At 35.5% G+C, this 25767-nt stretch overlaps 1 protein-coding gene across 1 annotated transcript in view; it reads right to left on the bottom strand.

Annotated features, from left to right (window-relative positions):
* The window catches only part of LOC308357201 (uncharacterized protein), a gene marked incomplete at its 5' end in the record, with an annotated part of 80902 nt that overhangs the window by 34224 nt on the left and 20911 nt on the right, over nt 1–25767 (bottom strand). The window contains 5 exons of the mRNA XM_080826669.1: nt 4185–4334; nt 7719–7790; nt 8534–8677; nt 12187–12258; nt 23312–23455. Of these exons, the coding sequence (XP_080682795.1) occupies nt 4185–4334; nt 7719–7790; nt 8534–8677; nt 12187–12258; nt 23312–23455 (582 nt within the window). The remainder of the gene's footprint in view (nt 1–4184; nt 4335–7718; nt 7791–8533; nt 8678–12186; nt 12259–23311; nt 23456–25767) is intronic.

The following is a 25767-nucleotide window of genomic DNA, read 5'->3' as shown; positions in this document are numbered from 1 at the left end:
GAATTGAAAAAATTCATGGAAACAAATGATAATGAAAACGCAACGGTTCAAAATCTGTGGGACACAACCAAGGCAGTCCTGAGAGGAAAATATATAGCGGTGCAAGCCTTTCTCAAGAAACAAGAAAGGTCTCAAATACACAACCTAAACCTACACCTAAAGGAGCTGGAGAGAGAACAACAAAGAAAGCCTAAACCCAGCAGGAGAAGAGAAATCATAAAGATCAGAGCAGAAATCAATGAAATAGAAACTAAAAAAACAATAGAACAAATCAACAAAACTAGGAGCTGGTTCTTTGAAAGAATTAATAAGATTGATAAGCCCCTGGCCAGACTTATCAAAAAGAAAAGAGAAAGGACGCAAATAAATAAAATCATGAATGAAAGAGGAGAGATCACAACCAACACCAAAGAAATACAAACAATTATAAGAACATACTATGAGCAACTCTACGCCAACAAATTTGACAACCTGGAAGAAATGGATACATTTCTAGAGACGTATAAACTACCACAACTGAACCAGGAAGAAATAGATAACCTGAACAGACCCATAACCAGTAAGGAGATTGAAACAGTCATCAAAAATCTCCAAACAAACAAAAGTCCAGGACCAGACGGCTTCCCAGGGGAATTCTACCAAACATTTAAAGAAGAATTAATTCCTATTCTCCTGAAACTGTTCCAAAAAATAGAAATGGAAGGAAAACTTCCAAACTCATTTTATGAGGCCAGCATCACCTTGATCCCAAAACCAGACAAGGATCCCACCAAAAAAGAGAATTACAGACAAATATCTTTGATGAACACAGATGCGAAAATTCTCACCAAAATACTGGCCAATAGGATCCAACAGTACATTAAAAGGATTATTCACCACGACCAAGTGGGATTTATTCCAGGGCTGCAAGGTTGGTTCAACATCCGCAAATCCATCAATGTGATACAATACATTAATAAAAGAAAGAGTAAGAACCATATGATACTCTCAATAGTTGCTGAAAAAGCGTTTGACAAAGTGCAGCATCCCTTCCTGATTAAAACTCTTCAAAGTGTAGGGATAGAAGGCACATACCTCAATATTATCAAAGCCATCTATGAAAAACCCACTGCAAATATCATTCTCAATGGAGAAAAACTGAAAGCTTTTCCGCTAAGGTCAGGAACACGGCAGGGATGTCCGTTATCACCACTGCTGTTCAACATAGTACTAGAAGTCCTAGCCTCAGCAATCAGACAACAAAAAGAAATTAAAGGCATCCAAATTGGCAAAGAAGAAGTCAAACTGTCACTCTTTGCAGATGATATGATACTATATGTGGAAAACCCAAAAGGCTCCACTCCAAAACTGCTAGAACTTATACAGGAATTCAGTAAAGTGTCAGGATATAAAGTCAATGCACAGAAATCAGTCGCATTTCTTTACACTAACAACAAGACAGAAGAAAGAGAAATTGAGGAGTCAGTCCCATTTACAATCACACCCAATACCATAAGATACCTAGGAATAAATCTAACCAAAGAGGCAAAGAATCTATACTCAGAAAACTATAAAGTACTCATGAAAGAAATTGAGGAAGACACAAAGAAATGGAAAAATATTCCATGCTCATGGATTGGAAGAACAAATATTGTGAAAATGTCTATTCTACCTAAAGCAATCTACACATTTAATGCAATCCCTATCAAAATCCCATCCATTTTTTTAAAGAAATAGAACAAATAATCCTAAAATTTATATGGAACCAGAAAAGACCTCGAATAGCCAAAGAAATATTGAAAAAGAAAGCCAAAGCAGGTGGCATCACAATTCCAGACTTCAAGCTCTATTACAAAGCTGTCATCATCAAGACAGTATGGTACTGGCACAAAAACAGACATATAGACCAATGGAACAGAATAGAGAGCCCAGAAATAGACCCTCAACTCTATGGTCAACTAATCTTCGACAAAGCAGGAAAGAATGTCCAATGGAAAAAAGACAGCCTCTTCAACAAATGGTGCTGGGAAATTGGACAGCCACATGCAGAAAAATGAAATTGGACTATTTCCTTACACCACACACGAAAATAGACTCAAAATGGATGAAGGACCTCAATGTGAGAAAGGAATCTATCAAAATCCTTGAGGAGAATGCAGGCAGCAACCTCTTTGACCTCAACCGCAGCAACTTCTTCCTAGGAACATCGCCAACGGCAACAGAAGTAAGGGCAAAGATGAACTATTGGGATTTCATCAAGATCAAAAGCTTTTGCACAGCAAAGGAAACAGTTAACAAAACCAAAAGACAACTGACAGAATGGGAGAAGATATTTGCAAACGACATATCAGATAAAGGGATAGTATCCAAAATCTATAAAGAGCTTAGCAAACTCAATACCCAAAGAACAAATAATCCAGTCAAGAAATGGGCAGAGGACATGAACAGACATTTCTGCAAAGACAACATCCAAATGGCCAACAGACACATGAAAAAGTGCTCCACATCACTCGGCATCAGGGAAATACAAATCAAAACCACAATGAGATACCACCTCACACCATTCAGAATGGCTAAAATGAACAAGTCAAGAAATGACAGATGCTGGCGAGGATGCGGAGAGAGGGGAACCCTCCTACACTGCTGGTGGGAATGCAAGCTGGTGCAACCACTCTGGAAAACAGTGTGGAGGTTCCTCAAAAAACTGAAAATAGAGCTACCCTACGACCCAGCAATTGCACTACTGGGTATATATCCTAAAGATACAAACGTGGTGCTCCGAAGGGGCACGTGCACCCGAATGTTTATAGCAGCAATGTCCACAATAGCCAAACTGTGGAAGGAGCCTAGATGTCCATCAACAGATGAATGGATAAAGAAGAGGTGGTATATATACACAATGGAATACTATGCAGCCATCAAAAGACATGAAATCTTGCCATTTGCGATGACGTGGATGGAACTAGAGGGTATCATGCTTAGCGAAATAAGTCAATCGGAGAAAGACAACTATCATATGATCTCTTTGATATGAGGAAGTGGAGATGCAAGGCGGGGGGGTTGGGGGGAAGTAGGAAAAGAAAAAATGAAAAGATGGGATTGGGAGGGAGACAAACCATAAAAGACTCAATCTCAAGAAACAGACTGAGGGTTGCTGGGGGAGGGGGGACGGGAGAGGGTGGTGGGGAAATGGACATTGGGGAGGGTATGTGCTATGATGAGTGCTGTGAAATGTGTAAACCTGGCGATTCACAGACCTGTACCCAGGGGATAAAAATACATTATATGTTTATTAAAATAAAAAAAATTTTTTAAAAAAAGTACTTTCAAAATGGTAGGTTTGGCAATTTTATAAGATAATTCTAAAACAGGATTTCTCAACCTCAGCAAAATTGCATCTGGGTCCTGATAATTATTTGGGGGAGTACTGTCCTAGACACTGTAGGACGGCTAGCAGCATCTCTTGCTTCTACTCACTACATGCCAGGAGTCCTCACCCATCACTTTTGACAATCTAAACTGTCTTCACACACTGCCAATTGTTGCCTGAGAGGCAGATCTGACCTTATTTTTTAGCTGAAGCTAAATTCAACAGCAAGAAACGGCTTTCCAAATATGAATAAAGTCCATCTGGATATATTCCAGCTGAGAATATAGATGGGTCAGGTAAATTCTTTGTAAATAGAGCAAAGAGCAGCTCAACACTTACATATGAGTGTTATATAGAAAAATGTTTAAATTGTTCAACAATAAGTTGTACTTTTCAAAGGGCTTTCACCTAAAAAAAAAAAAAAAAAGACTAGAAAACGATTAAGACCTCTCTAAAGTTCATAGAAGGAAAGGGATTAACTTTGAAATGAAATTACTCTAGAAAGAAATATTTCAAAGCCATACAACAACATATATAAATACTTGAGACCAACTTTACAACCTAGTCCAAGAGATCATCCAGGAATTTGATACTGTAATAACTAAATGGACATATCTGTGGATATAGAATATAAGGTATATCCCTAAATTCGGTCTGCAGTAAATCGCATTTCAATACATTTATGGTACTATTTAGGAACTAAATATTATAATACTAACTAAATATCATTAGGAACTAATTATTAACATTTAACTAGTATTTTGGTAAAATATTTAAAAATCCTTGGATAAAATTTTAGAAGAAATTTTTATTACAAGTTGCTCAATCAACTCACCCTCAACAATGGACTCATCCAGTATTTTTTGAAGACTATTATCAGTGAAATGAATTCTATTGATATTTCCAGGTACATCTGCATATTTGTCCTTATCAGACTGATCACTTTCTTCCATAGAATCCAATGTATTGATGATATTATTCAATGCTACAAACACAGAAAATATACATACAACATGTACTTCAGTCCATGGATCCAAATCTTTGGAACATAGCAATGAAATTGATGGACTCTTTGAGATTTTCACTGTCCAAAATGGCAGCCACTACTCATATGTGGCCATTAAAATAAATAGAGCAATCCATTCTCCACTAGAGTTTTCTATAGCCCCTCATCTTTATTCTTAAAATTATTTTGTTAAAACTCTGGGTTCTGGGTGGGCTATTCCTGTATGAAGAAAAGAGTACACCAGAGTTTCTCTAGTTATCAATAATGAGCTCACCATTTCAGTAAAAATACCCTCCATTCTTCACAACTGCTCTCAAACCCCAATCTTTCCCTTTCCACTTTCCTTCCCTACATCTTTTAATCTTATCACCTCATTTCACCCAATTTAGAGGATCAGCAAAGCCTATTATGCATAGCACATTAACATAAAACATCTAGATTAGGAAATCCATGGCTGACCTCCCTTAATTAAAAAGCAAAACAAAACTTCAGGGGCACCTGGGTGGCTCAGTCGACTGGGCATCTGACTTTTGATTTCAGCTCAGGTCATGATCTCAGGGTCTTGGGACAGAGCCCCACGTTGGGCTCCAAACTCAGTATGGAGTCTGCTTGGGATTCTCTCTCCCTCTGCTCCTCCCCACACTGGCTCTCTCTCTCTCTCAGAGGCTCTCTCTCTCTCTCTCTCTCTCAAATAAATAAATGAATAAATAAATTAAATACTTTTTTTAAAAAAAACCTTCATTTCTAAAGTATATATCCAAAAAATCATCTCTTGGGATTCATTAAGAGAAATGTATAATAAATTACTTTAAATTAGCCAGTTTATGTAGAAGTAGTATTTAACTCTTTCTGTTGTTCCATGATTTAGTCATTAGTTATTGGTAAAACGTTTCAAAAACAGGCCACATGAGCAAGGGCTGAAGGGAAATTTGAGTCTAGAGAAAAGATGATTCGATGTGAAACGAAGAAAATATAAGAGTTCTCTTCACATCTCTGGAGGGCTACTGATAGGAGGAAGAGTCCAAATGTTAAATATGGTTTGGGAGTGGAATTATAAGGCAGGATTTCCACTAAATATGTGGAATAATTGACTAGTTCCACAGCTGTCCAAAATTATGGAATGGGCTGCTTCAAAAGGTCATAAGGATTTCCAAGACAAATAGTAGGATGAGTGTGCATTACCATTAGCCTGTCCCTGGAAGCCATTAATGTAGTTTTTAAATAAACATACAATAATTGAAGAAACTCCAAATCTAACAAGCTATCAAGGCCTCTACTATAGACCGCATTCTCTGACCACAATAAAACTAAAAATAAACAACAAAGATAGGGCAATAATGGAATTCAAATTGCTTTAAAATTTTAAGTTTTCTCTTAAACAACTCTTACATCACGGAGAAAATCAAAATATGACTGAAAATACTTAGACAATAACAACAATAATAAACAAAGACTGTTAGATAAATCAAAGTTTTACTAAAATGAAAATGATAGTCTTAAACACTTAATGTCCAGTAGGAAAAAAGTATAAATTCATAATTTAAATAACTTAGAAAAGCTATAAAATGGGCATAAGAGAACAATAAAAAGGACTTAAGACGAGAGCAGAAATTAATTATTTTACTATAAACAGAAACACTAAAGATAAATCTAAGAGGTAGTGCTTTATAAAGAGAGCTAATTAAAACATTTTGTTAGTAAACATAGAAAAAGTTAAGGATATATATATGCAAATTTAAGAATGAGAAAATAACCAGATTCAAAAAAATCAAAAGAATTATCACTGCATAGGGCTGTATTCCAATAAAACACCCGAATAAAATAAATTTCCTAGGAGAAAAAAAATACCAACACTGACAAAATAACACCAAAGATGGCAAAAAGCAACCCATCAAAATCAAAGATGAATAATAAACTAGGAAAAAAATTCAATAGATAGGACAGAACGTTAATGTCCCTAATATAGAAAGAGCTATTTACAAATTCAAATTCATATGAAAAAGACAATCTAATTAAAATATAATCAAAGCACACTTGACAATCATGAAAAATATGTTTTACCTCACTAGTCATTAAAGAAGTGTATATTAAAATAATAATAGAATTTTTTACTGGCAAAATTTTTAATAACAAATACCCATTATTGATAAAAGTAAATTTTTACAACCCTTTGGGTGGATAAGTAAGCAATAGCTATTAATATCTTACATCTGCATATATTTCAGTCTAGCACTGTGACTGCTGAGGAATTTATCCACCAGGAAAACTTTGTGCACATATATACATTCAAGGATGCTCATCAAAATGTTTGAATGGCTAAAAATTGGCAATAACCTAACATCAAGAGTGTATGGGGCACCTGGGTAGCTCAGTGGGTTAAAGCCTCTGCCTTCGGCTCAGGTCATGATCTCAGGGTCCTGGGATCAAGCCCCACATCAGCTCTCTGCTCAGCCAGGAACCTGCTTCCCCTTCTCTCTCTGCCTGCCTCTCTGCCTACTTGTGATCTCTCTCTCTCTCTCTCTCTCTCTGTCAAGTAAATAAATAAATAATCTTTAAAAAAAGAAAAGTGTTGTGGATAAAATTATAGAGTCCATCCCCATAATGGAATATTATGCAGTCCTTAAAAAGAATGAGGTAGTTTATATGATATAATGGAACATGGAATAATATCTAAGATACACTATTAATTTCTTTAAAAAAGCAAGTTGTGGAATATTACGAACACAGTAATTTAATTTTTAAATAACAATTTAAGAACACACAAGTACTCACAGATGCAAGTAAAAAAGCCTAAAAGGACACTTACCAAACTTCAACAGGGATATTTTCAGAGGGTGACATTACAAGAGCCTTATGCTTTATATTTCTTACCTTTCTGGTCACTATATTTTTTTATAACAGTTTAAAAATTGCCATTATTATATAATAAAGTTTTTTTTTATTTAGCTATTGGAAAACATTACAACCTCATGATTTTTTCCCAATCCTTTCCACTGAAGTAAAAATTATTTTTTTAAAAAAGATTTTATTTATTTATTTATTTATTTAAAGAGAGATGCATGTGCTTGATCCCATATGGTGGGGGGGAACCTCAGGGGCCCTGAGATTATGACCTGAGCCAGATCAAGAGTTGATGCTTAACAGACTGAGCCACCCAGGTGCCCCTCAAATAAAAATTCTTAAATGAAAAAAATTGTAGTAAAGTTTGCCGTAAGTACAAATGTTCAAATATTAATGAAACAAACATTTGGCACAGCTACTACTACAAAGAAGATTAAAGCACCAAATATAGTGTTTGACTAGGTGGCCTTTAAATGAGTCCTGTGTTGTGGCCATTCAGCAGTTTTACCATAAAGCTCTTACCAATAAAATTAGAAAATTTCTGGTTGTCCTTCAAAGCCTTCATACAGTCTTTAACATTCACCATGTTGTCATCTGGAAGAAAGAAAGAGAGAGGTGATAACAAGAAACCCTGGACAAGGTAATATTAGAAAGCTAGTATGAAAATAAAAATCAGCATACAAGATACTTCGGATTCATTTTCACCTTTTATGCTTTGCAATTAACCTTACAAGGCTGTAGATACACTAGTTCTGATTCTACCTGTAAGGGAACTAAAATACCAAGAAAGTTATAAGTCCAATAACTTCACTTGGCGCAAAGTGGCAAAGCTAGGTTTTCTATTCAAAGAACTGGAATTTCCAAGCCCACTTCCCACAAATTTTTGACCCGCTGTTAAAAAGTATTCTCTAACTGCAAAAGAGGAATGTAAAAGAAGAAAGGCTCCCTTTTGAGACGTTTACAGTAATACAAGCAAATAACCTATAGATATTTGCTCAACAAAGGAATGCCATTTACCTAAAGTATTGTGGGTTTTTTTTTTTAAAGATTTTATTTATTTATCTGACAGACTGAGAGAGATCACAAGTAGGCAGAGAGGCAGCCAGAGAGAGAGGAGGAAGCAGGCTCCCTGCCGAGCAGAAAGCCCAACGCGGGGCTCGATCCCAGGACCCTGAGATCACAACCTGAGCCGAAGGCAGAGGCTTAACCCACTGAGCCACCCAGGCGCCCCAGGAATGCCATTTACCTAAACAAAGACCTTGCACACTTTCATTATAGGGTCTCCTATCTAAAACAAACAAACAAAAAAAAACTGACAGTAATATTTAAATGCTTACCAGAAACAAAATCTGATTGAAGAATTTTCTCTACCTCCTCTTCAGGTGACTTAATCCCAATATTTCCTAGAAAGCTCTCCAAGTTCTTCCCAGGTATCATGTCACCTTCAAGCGCATCAAGGGCTAAGACAATGTTCTGTAACTCTAGAAATAGAAAAAAGTTATTTGGTAAATGAACTAACCTCTGATTTAAAAAACAATGGTAGCTATCACTAAAGACTTTTGTCAGTGGCAGTCTGAGATTTATTATCACATCCTGAATTGAAGAATAAGAAATCTCAGCGAAGAACCCAGGCCTCAGGGAATTCTAAGTCCAGCAACACAATACACTTGGTCTGTCATGTTTCTTTGGCGCCAATATAAAATTGGCACAACCAAAATGATTCATATAGTTGAATATTTCACTGCAATTACATAAAGTAGTTATTTTACCATGAAGCTCTAATGGTAGCCAACAAAATTAACTCATTCTGAATGAAGTGAAATGAATTTCAGAATCATGAGAAATGCAAATTATGAAACACAAGTATCACAAGGACTCATTAGCTTTTTATTTTTCCCCCAGTTCTATCACGATGCAGTTGTACCCCGGCTTCTGAAATTGTTTCATTTCCAACCCTTTCAAAGGAGGCAGTGTTAAGTCAGATAGACTTGCATTCATATCCTGGCTCCAGGATCTCTCACCTGGAACTGTGTGACCTTGATCAAATTATTACTACTTAACCCCTCTATAAAACTCAGTAGTCTTATATCTAAAATGAGATAGTAATACTATCTACCTCACAAGGTTAATGTGGAGATTAAATATGATGATGTATGAAAAACACTTAAAACAATTCTAGATACATGGCAAGTACTTCATAAACGTCATATTAATAGCAATAAAATAACTACTACTACTGCCATTACTAACTAAAGCCTTCAGGAACTAGCTATAAATAGTCATCACAGCTCCTTAGCACCTTTGAACCTACCTCACTTTCTGTCCTAACATCATGGGGAGGCAACTGAAAATGGCAATCTGAGCTTTGCTGGCACCTAAAAACCTGCATCAGTTCTGCTTCTTTGTTTTCACTAATACTTGGTTTCCTTTAAAATATGGTTTCCTTGCACAACCATCTTAGGTGGGGGCTGCTCATCCTCCCAAGCTCCCCATAGGGCCAGGAAGCAGAGAAGCACCCCTAAATTTCTGCTGCTGCTGTCAGGCTACTTTAGTTCCACCTTCAGTCAAACCTTAGCCCTTCATCTGAGGTTCAGGCCTGTCATTCACCTACGCCACCCTCCTGACACCATCAGCTACTACTGTCTGAGCACACTTTCACCATCTCTGAGGATCTTGGCACCTTGCTCATAATCCTCCCTCAACCCCATTTCCCATTGTCATCTGATGACAATAAGGATGACCTTGACCTCTTAAGTTCAAAAAGTCTTCACTTACCTTCCAAAGTCATCCAAACCAATGGCTATATTTAATCTTCATCATTACCTAGAATTGGCTGCCCCACCACTAAAATCTTAAAGTAAAAGATCAGACACCTCACCATAATCCTTTATAATTATGCAGTATGTTGAAGGAAAGCATAGAACTGTATTCACAATATGCCCATTTTCAAGGTCCCTCCAAGTTCGCCAACAAATAGTCCAGGCACAGTGAACTAGCCTTATCCATTATTAATGAAGTGAACATTCTGAAAGCCAAGTTCTCATGTGCCAGCCGGTCAACCTTGCAAGCAGGTTTTTCTAAAGAGGGCAGCTTCAGGCCTGCTACGTTAACACTTATCTTCTAGGAGGTGCTTCCTAACTCTTCCGTGTAGTTACTGGCCTTACACTGCACTAGCTGACAGATTCCAGTGCCATTTCCCTAACGGTTGTGACCATTTCCTGGATTCAGGTACTTAAACTGTATCTGTTCTTCTTTTCCAATGGCTTAATTTCAAAAATTTTTCCTTCCTCCTCATTCACTGTCCTGAATACGAGTCTCCTTCTGAGCTCTGCTGTTTGATTTCAAAATTAACTACCATTTAACAAGTATATAATATATGCCTAATAATTGGGTTATACATATGCTTTACATGTGTTTTTGCTCTTGAACCTGACAACTCTATGACAAACAGGATTTCATTAGCTCTCTTGTTTTAAAGATGAGGAAATCAGAATGGCCTACAGAGATTACCCAGCTGGTAAGTCAAAAAACCACAAACCACCATCCATATATCATACCCCATGGCCTGTGTTCTTTTCTACCTCTATGCATTGTTTCCTAGAGCTCAGCTAACTGTACTATGTTGACACTAATTATGTTATGTAACCTAGGTAACATATTTATGTCAACAGGGACTTATTAAACACTTTTCTTAACCTAAAAGAGAAACAATAATGTCAGAAATTTCCTACACAGGTCAGAGTGGTTATTTGAAAATCTGAGATTTGTCTACTTCTTTATACACAGAAATTTCTCTGCATCTGTTTCCCTAAATACATTGTCACCTTCGGAGGTGGGGATCCTGGTGATTGGAGCCAAAATGATGGGACTACCGAGGGATGATCAGTAGATAACTTTATTTCTTACAATCATTTCTTTTATACTTTTCACAAGGTCCGGTACAAACAGGATACAGATTTACGTGCAGGACGTGAACTGCATGTGAGATGTGAGCTACGTGCGGGATGTGGGCTACGTGTAGGCAATCAAATGCCACAAGCCAACAACAACAACAACAATTATCTCTTAGCTTTAAATAACAAGAGCAAGTTAAGGATTCTCCACACTTATCAGATCCATCTAAAGGAGGACGTGAAAGCACTCCCAGGATCCTCCCATGTTTATTCCAGGCGTCAGCCCAGGAAGACTCTTGCCCTCCATCTCCTGGAGTTTTCTCACACGACCCCCAGTCACATTGGCGGGTATCCAGGTTGTGTTCCAACATATATACCTGTGTTTTATTCTTTTCCTGATAATGCTTATTGACCAAATAATCCTGAGTGGTTATTCAAATAAATTACATTAAGTTTTTATAATTAATTAATAACCATTAATCACCATTAAGTGGTTATTCAAATAAATGACATTAAGTTTAAAACTTATTTTCTAAACAAAAAAGTACACAAACTCCACAAGTATAATCTTCACTGGTTTTAGTTCTGTTTTAATTTTTAAGCAAAAATAGAAGTCAAGTAGTAGAAATACCTATGCTACCAAAATGTACATGGTCTCTCTTGTGTTTTAATAAAAAATAAGAAAAGGAACATAAGGAATGTCTACTAAAGGAAGCAGTAGAAGATTCCTGAGAAATTTTATTGAATAAATATAGAAGCCTATACCCTAGGTAGAATCCTAAGTCTGAGGCTTAAAATGATACAGAAAATATTCATATCTGAAAAAATTTAAAGCCAGCAACTGACTTTATATAAAGCCCAAATACAAAAAAGGGATTTAAAATAGCATTACACAGACCCTATTCCAGAAAAAGCCGTTTTTCTTTCATCAAGGAAGCTGTCAACTTTTAATCAAAACCAAGTTTCACCTGCTTTAAAACAGATCAATGCCAACATGTTAACCAGAAATTAGCAGAGCTAGAACACTAAAAAACAAAACAAAAAGACATCCATTCAATAACAGTAAATTTAACAGTCACAAATAATCTAGTACTTACCTTTTAACCTGGAGGCATCACGCATATCCTTTACCACTTTTCCAAATTCTTCTATTTGCACTTCATCACCTTCTGCAAGAAAAACATTTTTATATTATTATGTTCAAACATTTTTAGTAGATCAGCCTCACAAAGCAAAATTCAAGATCTAATGCAGCAATCTCTAAAAATGTAAATCATTTGATGTACTCGTATTTCCTTTTCATATTGTTAACTGTCCAAAAGATCAATTTTATGGAATAAATACACCTTAAGATTATAGGAGAAAGGCTGAGTTTTCAATATCCATCAATCAAGAGACTGTGTAATCCGTATCCCTAGAGATAACACTAAGAGACAAAACTCAATTTTAGCTTAACCTTTCAAATGTTTACAGATAAAAATACTGTACCAGATTAACTTTAAAGATTTTTCCAATGCCAGATGGTTCTATAATTTCTAACACTTGTTTACACCCATTTTTTACAAAGAACACACAGATACTAGAAAGCCAAAGTGACAAACACAGGAGGCAGAGGCAGCTTTGCTTTCCCAGTCAGGAACAGGGAAACTTAGTGCAAGGATTTAGAATTATTATAGTCTATGATCACAGGATAGAATACAGGTGCTATAAAATGAGATACTGGGGAAGCATTTCTAAATTTGCTAAATGATAAATATCTTTTCTATTTTTCAATGCCTTTTGTAACCACCGTAAAAATATTTTTTAGGGACACCTAGGTGGCTTAAAGTGTCCACCTTCAGCTCTGATCATGATCCCAGGGTCCTGGGATCCAGCTCTGCATCGGGTTCCTTGTTCAGCTGGAGCCTGCTTCTCCCTCTGCCTTCCCCCTCCCCCTTCTTGTCTGTCTGTCTGTCTCTCCCTCTCTTTCTCTGAAAAATAAAATATTTTTAAAAATATTTTTTAAAAACTTCAAACATACCTTGAAATATTAATGAGTCAATACAGAATACCATCAATAACCAAGAAGTAATAATTCAATCTCACCAAGTAGAGGGAACCTAAACCATTTTTTTCCTTAACACACCATGGTCAAAAAAGAATATCCTAGGTAGGTAATTTTTTTTTTTTAAGATTTTATTTATTTGACAGAGAGAGCCAGCAAGAGCAGGAACACAAGCAGGGGGAGTGGGAGAGGGAGAAGCAGTCCTCCCGCCAAGCAGGGAGCCCGATGCGGGGCCGATCCCAGGACTCTGGGACCATGACCCGAGCGGAAGGCAAACCGTCCAACGATAGAGCCACCCAGGTGCCCCAGGTCAGTAATTTTTAAGTTCTTCTTCATGTTTTTAGGTCTCTGTTGAGCTACTTAAGCAGTTCACTTGGTCATTTCCCCCACTTTAATCAAAGAAACTCAACTTTTATGATTTATATACTAAGGTACTCTGTAAGAGTTCATTTAGAAGAAAAGAATTCTACTGCTTTAACAGCACCAAATATAAATACAAAGCCAAAAATACAAGGTTCAAAACTTTGCAAACCACTGCATTAAAATAAGAATTAAATCTTTGTACTGAAGTTCCAATGTTAAGAGAAGAAATGGTATGACAGATGGGACACACAAAGTTTTCAATATTATGCATGTATTTGGATTTAGATGGTAGAATGTTCTACATTTTACACGCTGCATTTTTGCTTTATAGGTATATAGTAATGAATAGGATACAGTATACGTGGTCTTTATTATCACAGTAAGTAATTTTATAGATAGCTGAGTTATTTTTATAGCTCATAAAATAATACATTATTGGTCTGATTAAAATAAATGCTATATAATACTTTCTCTGGTACATGTTGCCTTCAACTTCCACTCACTCTACCAAGGGAAACTCTCAAGTCATAAGTATCCTTCTATTTTGATTAACCCTCCTCATCTCAAATATCTCAGTAAACAAAACAATCAACACACTTAAAGTCCAAAATTACCAGCATCACTTAAACAGGAGCTTAATGAAGAAAAAGGGGCGATTAATCCTCACAGGGAAAGACAGTTCTTTGACGAAGACCCCAGAGGCATGCTTCTGTTACTAGGCTAGTCTGGCATAAGCATTCCACATACAAGAGTACAATAATACATTTGTAACTTTATGAGGGAGTGGAAATGTTTGCCTGTGGTTGCGTTCTCTCTCTCTCCTGCCTACAGAACATCAGCAGTAAATGATAGTCTTATCTTTAAAATTTTGGTCTTTGGTCTTTGTTTTACAGTACTTTTTTGAACTTATTTTTTGTTTTGTTTTGATTTTTTTTTTCTATTTGCTAAGTAGAAGTGGTAGCCATCATCAGGTGTGTTTTTCCAGCAAATTGAAAATTAAAAGCCTAGTCCATCAAATTGTATGGACATCCCAACATCCAAGTAGTGTTAATAAAAAACCAGAACATTCTTAACATTCCCTAACAATCTCTTCTGTGTTCACTAGAATATGCCATTTTCCAGTAACATGTAGTAACAAGTAACAAGTAACACAACTTGAAGCTAAGTCAATGCATATTTGATCAATTCAGAGTAATGATAAGTTAGATACTAACATTTTTTTCTGTAGGACAAACAATCTGAGCTTTCTTTATATTTCCTAAATGTGTATATTGGCATATCAACCAAATACAAGATACAAGAAAAATTAAAGATAGAAGATAGAACCATATTCTTAGATATCTTTTAATTTTAACATTTGGAGTACTTACCATCAACTGTTGCTAATTTCAGTGCACTTCGGAATTCTTTTATTTTCAAATTACTATTCATCCCAGACAGAGTGCTCCACAGGTGAGAAACACTCATCTTCTCTTTGCTTAAATTGTGGAGGTTTTCAAGAGTATCAGGCAATACTGAAGGGTAGATAACACACAAGTTTTACGAACGCTTGTCCAAGAAGTTAGTATAGTAAACTATTATCTGGACTAGTCAGGAATTAAGGCTTTTATGGTTAAGAGTAATAACAAATACAGCATAAATGATTGCCAGTTTTCTTTCTTTTTTTTTCAAGATTTTATTTTTACGTAATCCCTATACCCAGTGTGGGCCTGGAACTCACAACCCTGAGATCAAGGGTCCCATGTTCTACCGACTGAGCCAGCCAGGCGCCACTGCCAATTTTTAAATATTAAAACACAATAAAATACTTAACATCAGAATTAGTGTATCTTTGAGGATTCTGAAATATTTCAAAAACTCATAGTGATGCCGTCCCTGAATAACCACTATAAAGTGCAGTTCCCATACAGATTTATAGCAGTCTGAGTTCAAAAACAAGCCCAACTGATAAAAACATGAACTAAATAGCTTTTGCTCTACATCTCCCCTCAAAGTTCTTCCCTGGATCTTACTTTCCCTTCAATCTACCACTGCAGACCATGGGAGGAAGTTTCATGGTTTTTTTTTTTTTTTTTTTTAATTCCAATAGAATGTAATGGAAGGTTTAATGTGGGTGGTGGTGAAATTATCTCATTACAAATGTGTAGAAGATCACTTTGCTGCTGTATAGAGAATGGACTCTCCCAAAGATCAGGTAGTTAGGAAGCTACTGTAGTAGTTCAGAGAAAAAGATACAGTGCCTTCAACAAGGGTAATAGTGATGAAGATAATAAGAACTGGACAAATAAAAAGATGTGTTTTGAGAATGAAGCTGAGAATATTTAAGATTTTATTTATTTTCATTTATTTTTATTTTTTAAGATTTTATTTATATATTTGACAGAGAGACACAGTGAGAGAGGAAACACAAGCAAGGGAAGTGGAAAAGGCAGAAGCAGGCTTCCCTGGGATCATGACCTGAGCTGAAGGCGGACACTTAATGACTGAGCCACCCAGGCACCCCTAAGATTTTATTTTATTTTTTTTTTAAAGATTTTATTTATTTATTTGACAGACAGAGATCACAAGTAGGCAGAGAGGCAGGCAGAGAGAGAGGAGAAAGCAGGCTCTCCACGGAGCAGAGAGCCCGATGCGGGGCTCGATCCCAGGACCCTGGAATCATGACCTGAGCTGAAGGCAGAGGCTTTAACCCACTGAGCCACCCAGGCGCCCCTAAGATTTTATTTTTAAGTAATCTCTACATCCAATATAGGGCTCAAACTTACAACCCAGAGATGAAGTGCCACACGCTCTACCAACTGAACCAGCCAGGTGCCCCAAAGCTGATATTATTTTGTGGTGAATCAGAGACTGGGGCCATGAAGAACTCCTAGGTTTGAGAACTGAGCAACGGGGTGGATAGTGGCGTCAAAAACTGAGATAAGAGAGACTTGGGAAAGAATAAGATTATTGGAGAGCAAGAATTCCTTTTTATACATATTAAGTATGAGATAAATGGGAAGTCAAAAGGACAGAGATATTTAAAGTAGTAAGATTATTCAGGAAGAGGCTTAGAGAATGGGACTCAGAATGGATTCTGGGGTCATGCTAACATTGAAAAGTAAGCCAGAAAAAATAAATAAATAAATGAATGAATGAATGAATGTAAGCCAGAAAGGAAGCAGCCAGCAAATAAGACCAAAAAAGAAGAGCAAGGGGCACCTGGGTGGCTCAGTGGGTTAAGCCTCTGCCTTTGGCTCAGGTCATGATCCCAGGGTCCTGGGATCGAGCCCCGCATTGGGCTCTCTGCTCACGGGGGAGACTGCTTCCTCCTCTCTCTCTGCCTGCTTCTCTGCCTACTTGTGATCTCCGTCTGTCAAATAAATAAAATCTTAAAAAAAAAAAAAAGAAGAAGAAGAAGAAGAAGAGCAATTCTACAGTGGGATATTATTCAGCTACAAGAAAGAAGGAAATCTTGACATCAGTGAAAATATGGATGAACTTTAAGGACACTATGCTTAGTAAGATGAAGCAGACAGAGAAAGACAAATATTGTAAGGTCTCACATCTAAAAAGAACTCAAAAATAATTAATTAGTTAATTAATTACATTTTTTAAAAAGCAGAGCTCAGAAACAGAGTAGAATGGTAGTTACCAGGTGGAGAATTTGGGAAGATGTAGTTAAAGGATACTAATTTACAATTAGAAGATGAAGAAGTTCTGGGGATCTAATGCACAGCATTGTGATTATAGTTAACAATACTGTATTATATACTTGAAAGTTTCTAACTAAATCTTAGTGTTCTCACCACAAAAAAGAAAATGATAATTATAATTACACGATGTGATGAAGGTGTTAGTTAACACTATGTTGGTGATCATATTGCAATATATAAGTGTATCAAATCAGCACTTTGTATGGCTAAATTTACACAATGTTACATGTCAATTAAATCTCAATTTTTTTTAAGAAAAGGAAGGGCCAATAAGGTGGGAGAAAAATTAGAAGATTACAGTGTCACAAGAAAACACAGGAAGAAAAATTTTGAGTAAACATATTAAATTAAAACAAGAATAGTTGTTGAATCCTTATGCTGTATACCTGAAACTAATATAACACTGTACGTAAATAATACTTGAAGTAAAAAAAACTGCTGGAGGTAAAGAAGATGAAAACAAAAAATTGATGATTAGATTTAACAAAATGAGATTTAACTTTTGTAAAAAAAAAAAAAAAAAAGCTAGTATGGAGTGGCAAAGTCAAAACCTGAATGAGTGTTTTTAGAGAACTGGCAATAAAGTATTCTAACAAGAGCCACATTCCCTTTCAATTTCCAACACAAAACATATAAGTCAAAATACCAATAAAAATAATATTTGGTAATGAACTGAATGAGGGAAGAGGGTGGTGGAGCTAGGGACATAAGGCAAAAAAGATCAAGAACGACTCCTAACTTTGGGGCCTAAACAATTGAATGCTAAGCTCAATAGAAAGGGAAATCATCAGATACCAGAAATGGGGAAGAAATATGATTTATGTATGTGCCTAAGCTGATGCCATACCAGTCAGCTGGTACAATGTAGAAGTTAAGAGCATAAGCTCCACTTGAGTTCTAATCTTAACTCTACCACAGACTAGTTACATGACTTTTTTAACCTCCATGCCACGGTTTCACATCTATAAAATAAAAAATAATAATAGAGTTGATATGAAAACTAAATGCCTTAATAAATAAAAAGTATTTAGAAGAGTACTGGCACATAGTAAGCACTCAATAAATGTGAGTACTAGTAGTAACTATTATTGTTATGTGGTACAGATATGGTCTATCTAGAATTATAATTGAGATGCCTACTTAAAACTAGCACCCTGGAAAGTCTTCCATGCTAAAAATTATGACTAAAAACACTCTGGTCACCTTTTTAGGAATTCAAGAAGAAAGCTGTTCTCTGCCTGAGGCATGAACAGGGGGAATAAGTCTCCAACAATAACCTAAATCCCAAGGCTATGTTGGGTTTCAAATCAAATCATTTGTATAATACATAAATTCGAAACAGAGAATTAACATAAAACTGTCATAGCTAATTATCCTCATGGAAAAAAATCAAATTGGATCCCAATTTCACTCCATACTTAAAAATCAATTCCAGGTGAATTAAAGACTTAAATATGAAAAAGAAAAACTTAAAAATGTTTAAAAGAATATATTCAGAAATATCTTAATGTCCTCAAAATAGAGACAGGCTTTCTATTTTCCCTATAAAGGCAAAGTTATCTGCTAAATGTAAGAAGGGTAGACACTGGGGTAGGAATGGAAGTTTGAGAGATGGAGATTTTAAATAGTTACTTCAGAGAGTGAAAAAATAAGCTAATTGGGGAAGAACAATCACTTAATTCCTAGGTAATGTCAAGGGTCAGCAGACAGTGATGATCAAGACTTTATAGCGGAACTCTATTCGATCTGCTCAGCGGTATAATTTTCTCTAGAAATGCTGTCAGCCACAAGGAGAAAGCAGGGTTAGGAATTTTGTCAGCTAGGTATAACAAAGGGGCAAGAGAATTTAGGGTATTTGAGACACACAGACCGGAGAGATTTTTTAAGACGAATAAGAAAGAAAATTGAGAACAGGAAGAGACTGGTGGGAAAGGAGAAAGTAGAGGGGGAAACGGATGGAAGGTCACAATGAGGTATACAGAACCAATAAGCAGTCTGATGAAGATATGAGCCATCAAAGGAAGAAAAGAGGAAAAGCAGTAAACATAAATGTGCAATATTAAGAATGAGAAAGGAAATTTAACTACAGATATGAATATGTGCTAATAAAATTTTTATCTCCATGAAACTGAAATTCCTAGGAAAATGAGGTACTTAACAATGCAAATAATCTCTTCATCCAATTAATCTATTGTTTCTTTGTATAGAAAACAAATTAAATGGATTTATATTATAAGGTAAAATAACTTACTTAAAACGCAGTATTACTTAATAAGCACAAAATAACAAAATGCTACTTTTAGCCCCATTTTTTTAAAGAAGGCTCCACACCCAGCATGGAACCCAATGCGGGTCTTGAACTCATGACCCCAAGATCAAGACCTAAGCTGAGATCAAGAGTCAGATGCTTAATCAAGACTGAGCCATCTAGGTGCCGCTAACCCCAATTTTTAAAATACACATATATGACCTTACATTTCTTTAGAGTGAGCTTCTGAATGGCAAAGAATGTCTTTCTCAGCTTACCATACTCACAACTTAACAAGTCTGATACATAACAGTGGCTCAAGAAATGTTACTGAATAAATTGGAAGATGAAAAAAAATACAGCTTTAAGTAGAAAATCTGCATATTAGTACTCAACTATAGTCACTAGATGGCATCACTTCCCCAAATTGGGAAGACATTTTAACTCTTCCCAAAATGAATTTTATGTATGCGTTTCTAACTCTCTATAATAAGTGTGAGATTATGATAATTTTCAACTCATTTGCACATAGAAGTTGTTCTGGATTTAGGGATCATTACTGGAGAAGATTAAGGCCAAACATATCAGCAGTAAGCCAGGCGTTTATTTGCCTGATGAACCGTAGGATGTCTTTTTGTATATTATATTCTTCTAAAATCTATCACACCATTTGGTCCGCTAAAAACACAAAAAATGATGTTTTTACATACATAATTTTTCAGAGAAGCGTTCTGTATTGGTCAACATTGTATCAACGAATTCCTTAAAATTCGCCTTTTTTGTTTCTAAAGGGAAAAGAACATTTTTTTTTCAGTATCTTCAAGTATTAAATTATTAAGACAAATATTGAATTATGTAAAATAAATTCTCTATTTAGGGAGATAATATAATTAGAGCCATCAGCTAATATCACTAAAAATATATGGGTATAAGAGGGAAAAGCAACTCAACTTACAGGAAAAAAGTAAACGCTGAAAAGCCAGGAAAATTAATCAAAATCCTTCTAGTCACAAATGCACAACACTTTTAATTTTAACTTACATTACCTTGCCTTGGCCTTGCAACAACTCACTAAGATATGTAGGTGAAGAACTAGTATGTTTTAGAAAAAACACTTATACATGATATCATGACTTTTTTTTCCCAGGTCACAAAAGGAAATAGAAGATCAGAGATTAGAAGGGAGCTCTCTTGACTTCTGTTTTCTTCCATATCAGGCTACCATTCACACTGCTATCTTTATTCCAGTATACTGTTGAAACTATTAAACACTTTAATAGTCATTTTATACTTAGAAAATATCTCTCCTTAATTATATATAATCTCCCAATATTGGAATGGATAAAAAATTTCTAAGAATTTTCTACGGCCACTTTAAGGGTTTTACATAAGTATAATGAACTTTTGATAACTCTACACCTTTGCTTATCCCACTTAAAAAAATTCTAATTCTAATCTATAAAAGATAAGGTACAGCCTATTGTCCTATTCCCAAGATTAAATATCTTTGAAAAGTTTACTTTAAAGAGCACCAAATCACTTTGTGTTCTTAGCCAAATATTTAGAGACTTTAAAAAAAAATGCGACTTCAAAAAATTCTGGGGGAATGTTAGAGTTAATGAAGATTTATATTCACTAACAGGAACATAGAACTTTCTAAAGCAATAGATTCCCTTATTTTGGTAAGGTATCTATTTGATTATCTATTTGATACACATATGTTTCAGCTGAACCACTGAACCCACCATCCATTTGAAGAACATTATTAATACCACTACACCCGCTTCTGTGCTTTTTCCATTCCTTTCTATTATCTCTCTACAGAGAGAGCATTCTGAATTTTTCAGAATTACCAATCTCTTGGTTTTTTACATATAAGTTTAAACAGGATAAACAAAATATTCCTTAATTTTGTTTTACAACTTGATAAAAATTATCAGATTCTTAGAGCAATCTGAGATTTGTTTTCATTCAATATTCTATTTCCAAGAATCACCCATATAGTATATCGTTTTCACTAACGTACAGACTATTAGTATTTCTTTATGCACCAATGGGCACAACTTTAACCATTCTATCACTGATGATGTTGTTTCTTTTTTTGGTTTGTTTGCTCTTAAGGTCAGCACTGCCATGAACATTCTTAAACATGTCTCTTTGTACATCAGTGCAAGAGATTTCTGAGATAATAGCTAAACTTTGATTTTCCAAGTCATGAAGTATGAAAACCATTCAAAATACCACATAATGTTTTTCAAAGATCTTTTACCACTTTTATCTTACTTACCAACTATCAAATGAACAGATTTCTTAATTTTTGCCAATCTAGTGGGTACAAAAAGACATTTCACTATGACTTATTAGCAACTGTGTTCCTTCATCTGGCAATGGCTGTTCTTACAATTTAGTCATTTTTCCACTGGGTTGTTAATTTATAGGGCTTCCCAATATATTCTCCACAATGATCTTTTGAGGTTCTAAGTATTACAAGTAATCTTCACTCTATTTGTGGCTTGTATTTTCATTTTGTTTGTATTATCTTTTAATAAAGAAAAGTCTTTAATTTAAGTGTAGTCAAACTTACCAATCTTTTCTAGTTAGTGATTTTGTATCTTAAAAATAATGTTTCCTAACTGTAAGTCAGAAAAATTTTCTTCTCTTTTTCTAAAACTTTTACTGTTCACATCTGGAAATGATTACTGAATATGACACATAGATAGGGATCTGATTTCATTTTTTGCATTCGAATAATTAACTATTCCAGCGCCATTTATTAAATGGTGTTTTCCACCCCCGCCGTGATCTGCCACCTCATTATATATGTTTTCACATGCATGTGGGGATATATTTGTAAGTTTCTTATCCTGTCTTATCAGTCAATTTCTCTATCTCTGTGCCATTCTCACACTGTTTTATTTACTATAGTTTTATAATGAGTTTTGACATCCAGGAGAGAAAGTTCCCTCCAACACTACTCACACACCCCTATACATGTTTTTTCCCCCCTCAAGAGTGTTTTAGCTATTCTTGGCCTTTGTTCATGCAGACAGATATTAGAATTAAGTCATCAAAAAATGTCAAGGTTTTAACAAAATTGTTTTGGATAAATAAATTATTTAGGAGAACTGACTGTTTTGGGTCTCTGAATCCATGAATATGGGATATATCACCATTTATTTAGGTATTATACAATGTCTTTACAAAGTCTTACCATTTTTTTTTCATAGGTTTGCTCCTATTTCTTTTTCACTTTTTTTTTTTTTTACTTTTTATTATGGAAAATTTTACATATACACAAAAGTTAAAGATATTTTGTAATAAAAGCTCATTTACTCTCCCCCTAGCTGCAAATATTATCAATTCATGTCTATTCCCATTTTACCTAAAAACCCCACCCATTTGTCTACTTGACTACTAATCATCCCCTTTAGAAAAGTAGCTGCTAAGTTATAAGGCTAAAACTCATCAAAGTTAGCTATTTATAACTATAACAAAGTTAGCTAGTTATAAGGGTCAAAACTAGTACCTTCATTATGAATTGCAGGCTTTGACATAACAGAGTCCTTTGTCCCATTTAGTGCCCTTTATCCTGACCTCTATCTTGTCAGAAAGCAAAATCAGAAACCCTACTTTTTGTTTTCATGTTTGCCTATAGGAAAAAAATGTCTGAAAATATGGTTATTACTGGTTATTTCTGGATAATGGGATTTTGTGTGTTTTGTTGTACTTGAGTATTTTTCTGTATTGGTTTAATTTTAGTGACCTTTCTTTCTAATAAAAATAATAAAGTCATAATTCTGAGGAGAAAAAAATAGCAAAGCAACCCTCTTTCATATGTGTAAGCTCAGTTTTCCTAAAAATATATCACTTACCATTAGCTTCAGTCAACTCTGTGATCTTCTCAAATTCTGGCTTAGAAAGGTAAACTCCAAAATCCTGAAGACAAGTATTCAGATCCTCCAAATCCATATTTTCATCTTTAATTTTATCAATGGCTTTAATGACATCAGTCAACTCTGAAAATAAAGCAATATGCTATTAAGTATTAAATATAAAAGTTAAAAAGAAAACACCAATAGTAAGATGAATTTTAGTTCTAACACTAAGTTAACAAACAAGAACTTCAGAAATGTTATGTATAAAAAGAAGTACCAGAATCTTCAATAGTATTGAAAACCAACAAGGTACAAAATCAGAGCCAAAAATATATTCTACTTTGCTATAGTCTCTGTATCTAAGGAAGTGCCAATTTAATTGCAATTTAAATGCATAGGAACAAAAATATTATACAATTTCCTCATTTAATTCTCTAATAATTTAAAATTTCCTAGTAGTGTTTTTCTCGGTAGCAGAAATAGAAGTAGAAAACCCTCAATCCCAAATAATGAATGGGGTAAGGTTTCATTGCAATATATGGCTCAGTCTTTGATTAATTTATCTTGGTTTATCTTCTGTATATATAAGTATTATTACTTAGAAATAACTATTCTACATGTCTTTTTATAATACTTTCGAATATATGCCTCACAAATTTGGGCAGTATTACATTCATTAAATTTAAATGGATAAATTTTTACTGCAATGAAAGCTTTCTTAAAATAACTTGCAAACATACAGAATTATTAAGGGGGTTGACAGATGTGGGGGGCAGGGTATGTAAACTTTGGAACAAATAAAATTCAAATACTTTCCCTAATAGATTAGAATAGGTAAAGTGAGGAAGCTGGACAATGGAGGGCATTAAAGCCATTATCTGGAGTTAATCAATTTTAGGCAATCACTGGAAATCATTATACTAAACAAAGAAATGATCAAAATGATGTCTGAATTAGATGATTCTTAAAAAAATGATTCTTATATATAAATATGTACAAGATACATGTTCCTATCTTGTGAAAGTGAAAGAAATATTCATTTAAAAGTAAAGAGCTGATGACTGACATCAGCATAATGGTTCAAGAGGAAGCCTAACACACTGCTTCAGTAGAAATTCAAAAATAAATTCCCTTTGTGAGAAATCAGAAACTAACTGAAAGTTTCTTACACCCCAGGAGAAGGCAAAACCAGGTGCACTGAAGCTGGCAGTAAGATTTGGGACAACCTCCTACAAAAGCTGGAGAGCCTGCCCCCAGTGCAGCACTTATGATCCAGAAGAGCTCTTAGCTTCACCCAAAGGAAAGGAGCCATTGGTTCACACATCCACCAGTCCAACTTTTCCAAAAGGCCTTCTCAGAAGACTGGCTCTTATCTTGCCAATCTTGGAGCTCTGATGATTCTAGTACAGCCTAGTTGTTTAGAAAGAATAAAGGTGGTGGCTTGGGCTGGCAGATGCCAGTGATCCTCCCTTCTGCTGAGCACAGAGTAGACTAAAATTCCCAACTCTTAGTCCACCCCCGCCCCCCAAGAGGAAAAGAGTTTATTCATGCATTCAGCACCTCAGCTTTTCAAGAACTGGAGCCTGGGTAAGGAAGAAGTCCATAGAGGCCCAGAGAATATCTGCTGGACTGATTGGTGAGGGTCTTTCCTGTTTAAGGCCAATATGTGAAGACTGAGAGAGCCAACACACACCAACACACAAGTCCAAACGGAAATTTCATAACTAAAAAATACAATAACTAGAATAAAAAGCTCAGCAGAGGGACGCAAGAGTTGAAGGGAGGAGAGAAAGGAAAGTATCAATGAACTAAGAAACAGAAATAGAAATAACCCCATGAACAACACAGAAAACTGACAAAACAAAACAACAACAAAAAAGGAATAATTTCAGAGACCTGTAGGAATATGAAAACAACCTAAGGGGGCATCTGGATGGCTCACTCAGTTAAGCATCTGACTTCATTCAGCTCAGGTCATGATCTCAGGGTCCTGGGATCAAACCCCACATCAGGCTTGTCGTCAGGCTCCCTGCTCAGCCAGGAGTCTGCTTATCCCTATCCCTCTGCCCCATCCCCCTGCTCATGCTTCCACTTGCTCGATTTCTCTCTCTCAAAAACAACAAACAAACAAACAAAAAATCTAACACTTGTGTCCCAGAAGAAGAGAAAGAGACCATGGTTAAAAAGATACTCAAAGAAATAATGCCTGAACATTTCGCAAATTTCAAAAAACAGCAATGAAACAACAACTGAGTTGGTGAATAACCTTACATGGTGTAGCATTCAAGAAACTGATCCAGACACTTAAGCACTTACATTTATCAGAAAGGACAAATGATGAAGTAGCTTTTAACATGAGACTTTTTTTTAAAAAAGATTTTATTTATTTATTCGACAGAAAGAGATCACGAGTAGGCAGAGAGGCAGAGAGAGGGGGGGAAGCAGGTTTCCCT

The sequence above is a fragment of the Martes martes genome (genome assembly GCF_963455335.1).
Source record: "Martes martes genome assembly, chromosome: 16".
In the NCBI taxonomy this organism is placed as follows: Eukaryota; Metazoa; Chordata; class Mammalia; order Carnivora; family Mustelidae; genus Martes; species Martes martes.
This window is presented reverse-complemented; position numbering and strand designations above follow the sequence as displayed.